At 39.1% G+C, this 14,775-nt stretch overlaps 1 protein-coding gene across 3 annotated transcripts in view; it reads right to left on the reverse strand.

The window, feature by feature from the left end:
* SEMA3D (semaphorin 3D) overlaps positions 1-14,775 on the reverse strand; it is a 248,212-nt gene that overhangs the window by 108,678 nt on the left and 124,759 nt on the right. For all 3 annotated transcript variants that reach the window (XM_069978391.1, XM_069978382.1, XM_069978401.1), the window contains one exon: positions 5,067-5,249. In XM_069978391.1, coding sequence (XP_069834492.1) covers positions 5,067-5,211 — 145 coding nt within the window. In that variant the 5' untranslated portion in view covers positions 5,212-5,249. The remainder of the gene's footprint in view (positions 1-5,066; positions 5,250-14,775) is intronic.

The following is a 14,775-nucleotide window of genomic DNA, read 5'->3' on the forward strand; positions in this document are numbered from 1 at the left end:
GTGGGGGACGTCACCTGGAAAATGTTGCCCTGGTGCGATACGGGGTCCTTCATATCCAGAAGCGCTGGGTCCGCTCCATGGCTGCTAAATATTAGGGCTCTATTACTACTTCTGATATGTTCGGATCGTGCCGCAAGCTACAGTAGCTCGGGCAGCGAGGGACCGGAAGAGGGGGTGCTGGTATAAAGGTTATCCCCGTACGGGTGGTGGTGACCTTTATCCAGCAGTGGGAAGATCAGTTCCCGGACGATCTCCCCACTAACTCCGAGGATGGGGGGGGGGGCATCTGGCGGCTGGATTCGAGTGTCCCTTCCTTCATACACTCTAAGGGTACGTGCACACTGCGGAATCGCGAAGGATAACCCTTTGTGCATTCCGCAGTTGGCACCCGCCGGCGGACTGATGCAGGCGCACGTCTCCGTCCGTGTCGTAGACTCCATTCTATGCACGGGCGGATTCCGCTCTGCGTCCAACGTGTTGATGGAATGACGGATAATGGAATCCGCCCATGCATAGGATAGAGTCTATGACACAGGCGGAGACGCGCCCCTGCATCAGTCCGCCGGCGGGTGCCAGCTGCGGAATGCACGAAGGGTTATCCTTCGCCATTCCGCAGTGTGCACGTACCCTAAATCTGTAAGTGTACCCTGAGGTACTCTCACAGAGTTTGTAGAATTTCACGCCATACCGTCATCTCTTATTGGGACGGTACTGGCGGAAAAGACGTGTCTGGGGGGCAGCATACACTACGCTACCCCCAGACACGTCACTGGATGATGAGGAGGATGAGGATGAATGGAGGAAAGAAGGATCCCCCCAATTCATCCTCACTGGCTGTTTCGGTGTCGGAGGCAATAATAATGTATGCGTCCGACACCGAAAACACCCTGGGGGCCATCTTTATATGGGGATTGGTATATGGGGTATGTAGTGGTGTAGTGTAAAACTTTATTCAATGTAGTGTGGTGTAATGTAGTGTTTTTTTACGTGTTTTTTACAGTAAGTATACAAAAAAAACCTACGCCAAAAATGGTGTTGCTGATGAATGCCGCACTTATGTTCGGCACTTATAAGCAGACCGTGGCAGTAGGATATAAAAAAAAAACACCCTACGCCAAAAAGGAGGAGTTGCTGATTAGCAGCGCACTTTCGTGCGATGCTGATCAACACTCAGCGGCGATAGGGTGCGGAAAATAGAAAAAAAAAAAATTGGGGAAAAAATTTTTTTTTTTACTACATTCTGAACATCCCTGTAGTGGCTGATACGTGTATTACACTTATCAGCCGCTAGGGGGCAGCAGAGCGCAAGATCCGAAAATAGACGACGCTGGAGCCGGAAAAATACGAAAATAGACGACGCTGGAGCCGGAAAGAGACGATCGGGACTCACGGAAGAAGCCGAAGATGAAGAGGACGCCGGGAACCCGGAAGACGCCGATCAGGACCCCGGGACAGGTGAGTAATGTACAAATACCTGCTCCGGACCCCTCAGCTACCTAGCTGAGGGGTCCGGAGCAGGTATTTATTACTTGTGGGGACTTTGATCGCCGTGAACGGCCGGCCGGCTGGCCGTCCGTTCACGGCGATCGGGACGGTGGTACCGTGACCACCATTACTTTTTACAGTAATGGCGGTCGGTGCCGTCCTCGGACAGCACCGACCGCCATTTTTTTCCGGGTCATCGGGCCACCGATGGCCCGGAAAGGTTCCGATCGCCGCTATGGGCTTATCAGCCAATAGCGGCGATCGTCGGCATGGGGGGGGTTAACAACCCTCCATGCCGACAGGGAGAGATGGCCTGCTATGTATTATAGCAGGCTATCTCCCCCGATCGGGACCCGGCCGGCCGCGGCGCCCGTTTAAAGGGATGACGTACCAGCACGTCATGGGTCCTTAAGTGACAGTGATCCATGACGTGCCGGTACGTCATGGGTCCTTAAGAGGTTAAAGGGGTAGTGCGGCGCTAAAAAATTATTCACAGAATAACACACATTACAAAGTTATACAACTTTGTAATGTATGTTATGTCTGTGAATCGCCCCCTTCCCCGTGTCCCACCACCCCCGCCCGTGTACCAGGAAGTGTGTGGTGCATTATACATACCTGATCCGTGTCGAGGCCGTCCGCCATCTTGTGCCAAACGTCATGTGCTCAGCCAATCGCGGCTTAGCACAGTTATGATGCGGCGGAGGGGTTCGGCGGCAGCGATTTGGCCGTGCGTCCGAAGATGACATTTGGCACAAGATTGCGGACAGCCTTGACACGGATCAGATAATGTATAATGCACCACACACTTCCGGGTACACGGGTGGGGGTGGTGGGACACGGGAAGGGGGCGATTCACAGACATAACATACATTACAAAGTTGTATAACTTTGTAATGTGTGTTATTCTGTGAATAATTTTTTAGCGCCGCACTACCCCTTTAAGGGAAAATGATGAAGTGATATTTTGTGCTTTTTTAGTGTCTCACTGCACCATTCCTCAGGAAACTTTACTGGGATGGGTGGCAGGATGTAATGTTGTATATTTTATCTTAGTCATTTAACCACACCCAAAACTAAATAGATTTTAAATAGTTACTATTGGTTTGATTATTTGTAAGTATTTCTTTAAGAAATACAGTGGCTTGTTGACCTCTGCCTAGACATCACATTACCCTGAGTAACTATTTCCTCTACCAGGCAACTTCTAGTATAATTCACTCCAAAGACCCTCATATAAATTACTGTATAGTGTGCTAGTCTGTACAGTGTGCTTGTATTATGTAGAGTTTTTTTTTTTACTAATACATATCTACTCAAATTATTTTTACATTGTTGATGCACTTTGATTATTTCTAGGATGTGCTGACAAATGTATTGGATTGTGTGTAAATATCCTGTGCATTCTCCTGTCTGCACGAAACAATAGGGTATACAGTGAGCTCAGCATATTCAGGCATGACCTAACATCAATATATTTTCAATGAATTGAAAGAAGAAGACCGGGTGTTTGCAAAGCACATTAATAGTAATTGTCAGTTTCCTGACTAGGAGGCATTTGGAATGATTCTAAATTTAGAGGGTGAGGTGCCATAGAAAGTGTCAGTAGAAAACTACATGCAGAGTAATTTTTCATTTCTCTATCATTATATTTTGAAGAAAAAAAAGAAGCAGAAATGACATCTAGTTACTGTAGCCAGGACTACTCCTCACACGTCTGTTTTTCCTGCATTTTTTGCCAATGACTCATTGTCTATACTGTTAAACAATCACTTCACAGTTCTATGGGTGTAACAGTTTTTTAAGTTTGCTCACCTACACATTTTTCACAGGATGCTATAAAAGTTTGGCTTCACTTTAGAAAATGATAAAACCATTTCAGTGTATTAAAAACAGCATGCACAATACTTACAGCGTCTCAAAGAGGTTTTTCAGGCTTGTAAAAAAAAAATTGCCAAAGGCAGTGACTGATGGGGGGGGGGACTTTTCTACATTCTGGAAGCACAGCTGGATATATGAAAGGTACCATGTATCTCCTTAACCTAACAGTAGTTTGGAACATGAATTACAGCTAACAGATTCCCTTTATCTCTAATGGCCTCTCTAAATAAGAGCAAGATGTGCTCTTTGTTTAGAAAATCTGCTTTGACTGATAGAGGATTGTCTTAAGTGGAGAAACCATATACATTTTTTTAAATTAGAATTTTTTTAATTAAAGATGTTTCAATATATAGATACAGTATATAAAAATGAAAACTAATACGTATTATAACCTCAGTAATAATCATTTAATCTATTCAAAGGACATTATGACTTCCTGGGTTGAAAACTAATGGTGACCTGATTCATTTTGAACTAGTAACACTTACTACTTTTACATTTACACCTGTAAATTTGACTAACGGAATCTAAACCACCAGTGACAAAAAATATTAAAGTGCAAATTCATGAAATAAAAAATGCACATTTATAAGACCTTATAGCAAATTTAGAACCTTGATATAAGCAAGCGGATTTTACTTTTTAAAATAAATAATAGCATTTAATAAATAATATAATCATATACATATTTCCATATCCATATTTCCCATATGGAAAAAGAGATTAATGAATCAAAATTGGAAAAAAATCACCTTATGCTTTGACACTGACCACAAGATTGGGACCGACAGTAAAGGGGCCCATATACCGTCTGTTAGTTATCTCTCCCGCCCACTGTCCTCCCCACACACAAGAACGTTATACGGCAGAGCATTCCTGTGTTACCTATGGTAAGCAGTAAGCTGCAGCGTGAAAGCTCTTGGTGCGGCTTAACTTCCCCTGAACAAAGAGGTTGGGCTTGATTTTCAATCATGGCCTACACTTCTCACCACAGACATCATCTGTTGGTGGTTGTTCAAGATGGCTCCATACACCTTAGACTGACACCTTAGGTCTACCAAAAGCGGTGGGTTCAACCATCTAAAGTCTAAGGTGTATGGGGACCTTACAGCTTAAGTAGCCACAATCATACTTATAGGGACATATTCCTTTAACAAATGTTTACCCGGGTCCTTTCTGGTCTACCTGATGGTCCTTCTGAGTTTTTAATAATGCCTCTTAAATCACAGGTCTCAAGAGTTACAGATTCGAAGCTTTATTTCATATTGCACCAACATTACACTTAGATTTTTAGTTCAATTTTGAGTGTGGATTTTATGTTCAGATTATTCTATGTACTTTGTGGATAATAATTCCTGTAGAGTTGAATGGCGAGAAATTCTGCGGCTATGCCACACACACACAACCGGGCTCTTTTTTGTATTAGGATGGCAAGCTTTGCTCATCTTACTGCTTCTGAATATAACTCAGAAACCTCAGATATATAAAACAGAACACAGCTCACATTCAGTTATTCATTCGTATGCTTATTAAGACAAATAAAAGTAGATTAATATTTTTGGAGCAGGACTCTTGGGGCATATTACATATCAACTAAAAAATCCTATAAGCGCAAACCACAGCACAAGGCATACCAAATAGAGACATTAAAAATTCCAATGGAACACATGAAAAATATCATGTCATTGTAAAGGACTTACCTTTGTAAGAAAGCTTGAGCCGAGGAATATTCTGTTTCATGCTTTCAGATTTTGGCAGAAATATTAGAAAAAATAGTGATAGCATTGTGGAGATGTTCTGTGGAGTAAGCCATCTGCTGTGACATTCATGACACTTCTTTTTCATGGTGTTGTATCTGGCACCTCTTCTGGGGATGTGCTTGTCTGAAAGCAGAAACAGGTTTTTATGACTTGCTGGAAGATGATACTGTGTTGCTAGTAAATATTACAAATCACCATGATTTTATTGGATAATGTTAACTGACAGAAATTTTTGATTAAGTAACGGGCAGCAGAATTGCTGGTTATTGGTAGAGGTAACAATAAGCCTCCTTTATAAATGATGTGCAAGCCATATTTCTAAGACAAAAGCCTTTTTAAAAAGTCAAGGAAATAAAAGACAAGCTGGACATGTATTCACAGGATAATTCGCAGAACACTTACTTTACAGAGGCAATGCTACTAACAGAACAGGAAGAGTCAACTTAATTTTCAGCTTCATGGTCACAACGAAAACTGCAAGATTTCAGGATAAAAAAAAAAAAAATATATATATATATATATATATATATATATATATATATATATATATATATGTAATGGTCCAGAACGGTATTTATTGTCAGGCGTCTGGAAATTTATTGTTGCTATTGACAACCTTAGACAGTCTGTATTGGGACCTATGTATTTGCTGCTCTTCCTTAGCTCTCTTGTAGTGGTATTGTTTTCTGCTATGTATTTATTTAATATGTTGATTTGTATTAATCTCTAATGAGACAAGTGTTGAGCTTGATCACTGCTCCTCCCCTGCAACCTATCACACTCTAGTGAATGGCCAGGGGAAAGCTAGCTCCCCCCACTTTTTACCCAGAAGTGCTGTGCAGTCTTGTCAGTGACAGTTGGTAGTCTGGCATTGCCAGAGTCACATCTAACCTCCCTACGTCACCTCAGTAATCCTGTCAGACTCCATCTTCAACCCCCTAACCTGTTTTCAGTCAGCCATAAGGACTAATATTTGTCTTCAAAGTCTCAGCAGGACATCCTCTGTATTTATTAGTGCCTGCTGTCGGATTGGTGAAGTGATAGAGGGTCTCCTATTCACCGTCCACATCCTCCTGGCTTCCAAATTAGTTTGTCCATGCACCTTCCTCCTACATGATAGTAAGCGTTGACAGCGTCAGGTCTCTTCAGTAACTTCAAGTACCTATTCACACGTACCCTATAAAGGCGGAAAGCTATAAAGTCTCTGGAACAGGTCTGTCTTTTTGAAATTCTATTTATTCACCAAGTGTAAGCTATAGTAACCAAGGTAACCCTCCCCCTGAAGTAAAGGACTCTGATCAAGCCAACAGTTTGCCATCATCAGATGCCCCTGTATTGGATTGTATATAGTTATCCTTCAAGTAAAGTCTTGATATACTTTCACCGCTATTGTGTGAAGACTTTTATAAAAAATTATATGTCCCTGCGTGTATGCTGAAGAAGACAAGGGGCCCCAGCACCCACCCACCCTGACAGGAAGGTTTCAGAAGGTGAGCCCTAAGGTTGCACTACACCACCCAGCAACACAATACCCTCAGCATATTACAATAATACCACCAAAGGGACATTATAATCTTTCTTGGCGTCACGAAATAGGGTTATTGTAATTTTTCTTGGCGTCACGCATAGGACATCTAATATATATATATATATATATATATATATATATATATCATAGTATATATATATATATAGGACATCATATATCATACATCATATATATATATATATATCATAGTAAAATGGCAAATTAGAAGGAACATCACCAAGAATTCTTCAAAAATATGTTTAACATAAAACCAATTTAAACAATAGGTTAATTTTGATGACACATTCTCTTTAAAGGGGTTGTCCAACTGGGAAAACATTATATATATATTATTGCAAGTATATAGAAAACAATACAGCAGCTATGCTTACCTCGTCTCGGGGGATTAAAAGCCCTCTCATCCAATGACTGACTGAGACAGGATAGCACTGCGGCCTGTGATTGGCTGAGAGGGCTGTCACCCCTGAGATAAGACAATTTTTGAAGTGGACGCAAGATCATCCCGGGGGACTTCAGAGACCTGTAGATTGACACCAGGGGAGTGCAAAGAGGTAAGCATAGCTTCTTTATTGTTTTCTATATACTTGCAACATATTTATAAATAATGTTTTCCCTAGCCCCTTTTAGGGTAATTTTACTATATATTTTTCTATGCATTTTGAAAACTTTCCAGGGGTGTAGCTAGAAGAGAGCAACCAGGCCATGTCTTAAATGTTGAGTGCCAAGGGGGAAGTGTCAACAAACCTATTTGCCTTGATCCAGGGTATCTAGATACAGGGCAAAAGGCATAAAGATGAAACTTTGCCCCAGGTGAAGGAAAGCCTGCTTCACTGCCACTTTGTTCCAGTGAGCAGCTTGGTCACCACTTCATCTTTTAAGCAGACTGAGGAGTAAATAAAATGTTAGATGTATTACTCCTATACCAAAAATAACACAATAAGACACAGCTGTTGTGTTCTGTTCATTGTGTTACATTACTGTAGAAGAAAAACACTAAGAACACTAAGAACAGTTTTTTTTCCTTTTACTGTTAGGCTAAATTAAATTTAATGTTTATATTGATTTTACAGCTTAAACACGACCCCATTAACTGGTTTCCTTAATGCAGACAACTGTTCCTGTGACTAGTACCTATTCATACACTGCAGCCCAGCTCATTGTGTCCCAAGACACAAACAGCCCAAGGCATCGATTAATTCATATAATGCATCATGTTATTTTAGGAGCTGTAGGCATATCTATTGACTACAGGACAGTATGTAGTGTGTTGTATGTGTTTACTTTTACTATTCTCCTGTGTGATGTTGCACATGGAAGTTGTAATAACACAGGACGCAGTTACACTACCCAAAACTCCCTGGGAAGGTTTTTGTTATTAGACGCATGAAATCCTCTGGCATCTAATGCAGCTAAGTAATATAATTACAGGTTACCGAGTAGCATAGAGTTTCAGTTTTAGGTGGGATCTTTTGAAGTACAAGCAAAGTTAATGCTAAAAATTCCATAACAATCCCTCCCAGCTGCTGTTATCTCCAGCTGCAGTCAAACATTCTGTGTCATCAGTATAATTTACATTCCCATAAGAATTAAATGTTTCTGGAGAAAATTTCAAAGGACCTTTGTCAATTAGGCTTATGTGGTAAAAAAGAATTGTGCTTTGTTGATGCAAACGGACAATAATTCTGGGTATTGTAGTTTATAGTATGAATCCTCTCAGGACAATAAATTTGTCTCTTTCTTTGTTTGGCCGATAGCTGCCCTGTGTACAAAGCCCTTAATTCTTCATATTAAAAGGTACCAATATCTACCATTAGCCTTCTTGGAAAATAATACTTTACAATAAACAGCTATACAGGCACCAAGGTGATAGATGAGGTTTACTTCTCATAGGGGTACAGTCATTCATGTTGAGACAGAAAATATACATGGATCACTGCTAAGTCCACAGTGGAATAATAATCACTGATGATAAAGAAGACTGCAGTATATCGTGTCATCCTTCTTCAATGGAAGCTAGCATTAGGAAAGGCACCAATTTGCCTGTTAAGCTCATGTTATTGTTAAACTGGGTGTTATTTTGGCAATGTACTCAATGGGTAGTATTAAAAGCCTAAAAGTGGGTCTGCACAACATACATACACCCTTTCTGCTCAACACACCTTAAAATATTAGGTATTGTACCTAGAGCACACTATTTGACAAAACTAAGGAAATGTTACCTCCTTTAAGAAATGTTAGTATGTGTTCTCTAGAGAAAAAAAATAAAAAAAAAACAGCCCAAACAAGCATCAAAAATGCCCCCAGCACCCCAAATAACATGTGGTTTTAAGTTCCCATTCACAATAGAGAATGGTAAAAAAAAGCACAAAACCTCTGAAAATCAGAGCTGGAAAAAAAGAGTCATTTTGAGAATGGCAGCCCGGGTTTTGGATCACACATGTATTTTTCTGTTTTCTTGGTTCCCATAGGAATACAGTAAGTAGAGTAACGAGACACATGTGCAACTTGCTGCTTCATTATAACGACAGGTTCTCGAGATCCATGGGTGCCTGATATGGGTTTTGTATGGAGATATGGAAACAGTCGAATGCTGTACTTGAGATTACATAGAAAATCCTTTTAATGAAGAATTTGTGCAAAAAAAATTACAAAATTTAATTTTAATCTATTTCTTTTCAATTACTAAGTGATGTTCTACGTTAGAGAGAAATTTCACAAAAACCTTAGTTACCTTAGTAATTATTGATTACATCATATATAATATATTCATATATATTATTCATTATAGCATTATACCAAATTACATCCATTTAGAATGTAGAGAGTATACTGCCTAATGCTAAAAAAAAATAAAAAATAGACTTTAGATCTGGAGCTTAACATACAGTGTATGCCAGATGCTAGAAATCTTATATTTCAACAATAATTATCCAGCCTAAACCCATGGTGGTCACATGTGGAAGTGCATATCTAAAATAGTTGAAACTTTATCAGCCTAGTTTTTGGCATGTTTCCCTAAAGCCAAAGCAAAATACTTGGCAACAACAGAAGCACTAAAAACATTTGATTGGAATATTATTCTAAACAATATTTTATTTCATGACAGGATGAAAAGTCTTTTCATTCAGAATCTCCATGGAGGGCTACTTGTATTGAGTGTATCCTTCTTACAGAGTGGTTATTACGAAGTAAGCAGCATGGCCACTAGGACTGTGAATATTATGACTGGTATTGCATAAGCAATATAACTAGCATTTTTGGCTTCAAGTTTTATTGACAAATTTTAAGTAACAAATTAAAGAGAACTGAATGATAAGCATGAGTCCATGGAAACTCTGGAATCATGATCAAAGAGAACATGTAATGTGCATAAAGCAGATATATATAGGAATGGCCCAAATTAAAACTTGTTATTTGTCCCCTCCACAATTCCATTTCAACAAGTATGTATAGTACATCCATTGGAACAATTTCTAAAGGCTTGAAGGTCCCTGGTGGGTTAACCATATGGGCATATCTTTTGGGCTTCTAAGCATCACCCGGGCTTTAATGTAGAAGTCTGGCAAAAATGTTTATTAAAGTATTGTATTGCCCCCCAAATGTTATACAAATGACCAAAATACACTTATTATGGGAAATGCACATAAAGGGCTTTTTTCCCTGCATTTACTACTGCATCAAGACTTCACCTCCTGGATAACATGGTGATGTCACGACCTGACTCCCAGAGCTGTGCGGGCTGTGGCTGCTGGAGAGGATGATGGCAGGGGGACACTGAGGGACACAGGACACTGGGGGGACACTGAGCATCCCTCTGCCACCATCCTCTCCAGCAGCCACAGGCCGCAAAGCTCTGGGAGTCGGGTCGTGACATCACCATGTTATCTAAGAAGTGAAGCCTTGATGCAGTAGTAAGTGCAAGGAAAAAAAAGCCCTTTATGTGCATTTCCCATAATAAGTGTATATTGGTGATTTTTATAACTTTTGGGGGTAATACAACACTTTAATAAAAATTTTCACCTGACTTCTCCTTTAAGCACATTTGCCTAAACAGAGACTCCTGACTACTAGTAAGACATGGAGGGTACAAATAAATACTGTCTAAAACAGAAAGTGTTGCCCATAGCGAACATTCACAGTGCAAAGTTCATTTCATATAGTGCTTATTAAAAATGACAGATTTACTGTTATTGGTTACTACAGGCAAACAAAAAAGTTCTGAAAAGGGTTATGGAAGAAAACATGGCTCTACAGCCAAATCTGTCAAATCTGCTGCTAAAACCTCACAGCCCTGCTAATGGATGTTCTGTTTAGCCATTTAATGACTGCAGGGGTGTCCCACCCCAGTCATTGATTGGCTAAGTAGGCAATTCATTAACAGGGTATGTGATGATGTTGCAGCAGCAGGAACTGAGGGTTGGCCGACAGCTATCAGAAATCAGTATGCAGTGCTGCGAGGGCTGTGTTATGTTCCCACACCCATTTTCTGGGGACTTCTCCTTTAAAGAGGATCACTTTTATTGCATGGATTCTTGGAGGAATGTGCTCTTTCTCTCCTTCTCCCCCCTCTCTCTCTCTCTTTCTATTATTATGTATTCTCTCCAAGTAACACAAATGTATGAGCGTTATGGTTGTCACAATTTTACATGTAACTTCTTTCTATTTTCCCCTTTTTAAAATGCTGTGCATCTTATTACTACTCGGGATGTAACAAGTAAACCACAGAGCTCCCATAGCTCCATGCCACTATGACCAACCTCAGCTGAAATTGAGTTCAGGAAATGAACAGTTTGTATTATTATGGTCTTCATGCTATCCCTTGAGTCCTATCTCATTTTCACTGACTTGCTTCTTACATTTCATTACATGACTCTCTTCTTCCTGGACACTCAATTACTGTTCCATTCCAACATTAGCAGTGATCAGTAAGGTAGACTGGGCCCCACAATAAAACTGAATGTTGTCCTGGTAGCTACATCTATAGATTCTTTTTGCAATAGTCCTAGAGTCCTAGTATTTCTATATGTTTTTGATTAAAACGGATACATAAAGCAGATCTCACAACACCTTATCAAAGAAGCATCCCTTTCTAACTAGTTTTAAAACATGACCAGGAATAAATGTCAATCCAGAGACCTCTCCAAAAGAAGAAATTACCCATCTGTAGACAGCTGTTTCAGGTTATTGCCCCTCGACAGGACAGAGCAGAGTGATGGCTGGCTAGTTAGAGGCCTCTGGTAAGATTTTGAGTAACCCAAATATTGCAAAGGTTTTACAAATTTGTATGTTGCTATAAAATACTAGTGGGTATACAGTCCTTACTACCGTATGGCATTTTCAAGCATTTAAGGCTTGTAAGATTTTGTATAAACAATGAAAGATATCAATCACAGAATGTATTGCAGGACATAAACAAGTGATAACAGAATGTAAGCAAATCCTAAAGGGAACCACATAAATCATTATGAATAGCAAAATATAACAGAACTATTTCTCGTTTACATTAAACAGCTGGAATTCTGCCTGTTTTCCTTGTTTCATTACTATAGGAAGCAGATAAAATATAATAGACAGTGTGTAGTAAAGGATAATACACATGCCATTTGTTGTCACCATAAAATGTAAAATGACACACTTTGTCACATAAGCACCACACACTAAGATACACATATATAATGCTTTTATTTCAAGCATGTCACTTGTGACAGGTGTATGCTCTTGCTATCAATGTCACAGCTGTGTCCTTAAACTAAATCCCCATGGAGATCATATTTTTTGGTTTTGGCAAAAAAAGTCTTCAGAATTTAGTAGATACGGTATACTGTATTACAAAATAGTCCTATGCTACACAAAAGCTATATAATACCACTATATTTGAGCAGTTTTATTGTAAAATCTGTACATACTGTATTATGCTTAAACAGTATGTTTGTGTGTGTGTGTGTGTGTGTGTGTGTGTCATCAGTAACCAAAGTATAGGGAAAGTGTTGTTTTTGTGCCTTTGGTTTATTATTGCAATTGCCATTGGTGAAATCCTCATAATGCATATATTTTAGGGCTTTGTTTACTTCCACACTAAGACCATGTGACCCCCAAAAAGAATCTCCAGAAGTCACTTTCTCCATTCTCTCCTATTAGTTTGACATAGGAATGAGTGGAAAACCATATGCAAGGTTCTGAAATTGTTATTGGGAGTCTTAGAGCAGGGCAGAACAAAGGCTGAAAATATGTAAGAATTAAAGTCTCAGCAAGTTTTTCCCCCCATAGTATCATTTATCCTGATACAATTCAGGAAGCAAATTTTATAATGGCCCCTTGTGTGCTTTTGATTCTCTCTCAGAACATCCACCTAATTGTTGAATGCTGGTGAGAATAAGCTGTCTCTAGTGTGCTGATTCTTATTGTTTAGCCATCAGCAGCAGAAATCACTCCATCACCCATATACAAGAGGATCCAGGCTCTCAAAGTGAACGTTCTGCGAGGGAATGAAAAGCACACCAGGGGGTAACAAGTATGGAACAGCAATATCTATGTTGTGTTGTGTGTGCTCAATTTATATGTATTTGTGGAGCAACACTTTTAAATAAATCCATTAATTATTCATATTATAAAATATAAAAATGTCATACATTGCTATCACTATGCACCACTCTATAGGTGCTTGGTTTTCGATTACTGTGACAATGAATCTATAATGCCCAATGCAAGTCAAGGCAGCAGGGACTGATATGTTGTTGTTTGTCAATTGATTATGTCTAGTGAAAGTGATCCTTAACACATTTTTACATGGAATGCCTTTACTAATTTGACATATGATACTTTATCTAGATATACACTAATCACACTATTCACTATTTGCTGAAGATCAACATATATAGAAATATGATATAAGAAATAATAAAAGGTAATAATTTACTCTGGTTTGATACCACTGGTTAGGTTTTTTATGATAGCGTGTATGAATGTAAGGGCTGCATTGTGAATATTACTAGCTGATAGTTAAGTCAGCAATGATAACCTACAAGAGGTGGAATAGTGAACAATAAGAACAGAGATAGTTGCTTGGACACTGAGTAACCCACTGCTATCGCTTCACCACAGCTTGTCTTATGTGCATTCCAGACTTCAACACATTTTATGTTTGCACCTTTACATATTGGGGCAATGGATTCTTTTACATATTTGTTTTTATTAAATGTAGAGAATGTGCATAAAAAGATGACCAAAGATATTGCAGGGTCATCATCTGATCTTGCCTACTTGCCTAATATACAATTCAATGTTTACAAGCAATGAGGGTGGAAAGGGAAGCATTGCTTGATACCAATGGTTGACTGGCCACAAAAAAGAAAAAGAAAAAAACTGCCCTAAGATAACTGCTTATCTATGTTTCCACCTTATTGTACAATCTTTGACTTTGCTAAAAAGATAAGCCATTATCTAATGTACAAGAGATCCAAAACAACTAAACAACCAGAGAAGAGTTCAGTGCTATTCATGACCGTCACCATCGCCTATATTCTGAAAATTCAGACTCTCTGCTTTGCTTCAATTATCTCATGTACCAAACTAAATGCACTTAATGTTTAGTAGAATTTAAGTGGTTTCTGGCTGGTTCTAAATAATTTAACACGAGAGGACACGAATACTGAATTCTTTACAGGCTAATGAGGAAAACAGACCTTTTCATATTTTTTCCTATTACTTGTTCAATTTTTCCTTTCCACATAAGCACAATTATTACTAAGATATAGTTGTATTTCAGTTTTTATGCAGCTTTGAGAATATAAACATTAAGTTTTTTCAGCTATACTTATAAACTGTACTGAAGCTAACCATTCCTTAACACAGTAGCATATGCTCCGAATAACTATTCATCAGTGTGAATTCCTAATTTATAACTAGAGCCATTTTTAAAGTTTACTTCTATCACATTTTATTTGAATTCATTCATTATTCATTGAGAAAATATCAATGTCAGATCAGACCTGTATCTGGCTGTAGGGCAGCTGACAGCAGCAGGAGCCTACCTCTTTTGTAGTGCTGAAACGGGAAATCATGTATGAACCTGGCGATTTCAGAATATTTTAATCACTTAGA

The sequence above is a fragment of the Dendropsophus ebraccatus genome, chromosome 1 (assembly GCF_027789765.1).
Source record: "Dendropsophus ebraccatus isolate aDenEbr1 chromosome 1, aDenEbr1.pat, whole genome shotgun sequence".
Lineage (NCBI taxonomy): Eukaryota > Metazoa > Chordata > Amphibia > Anura > Hylidae > Dendropsophus > Dendropsophus ebraccatus.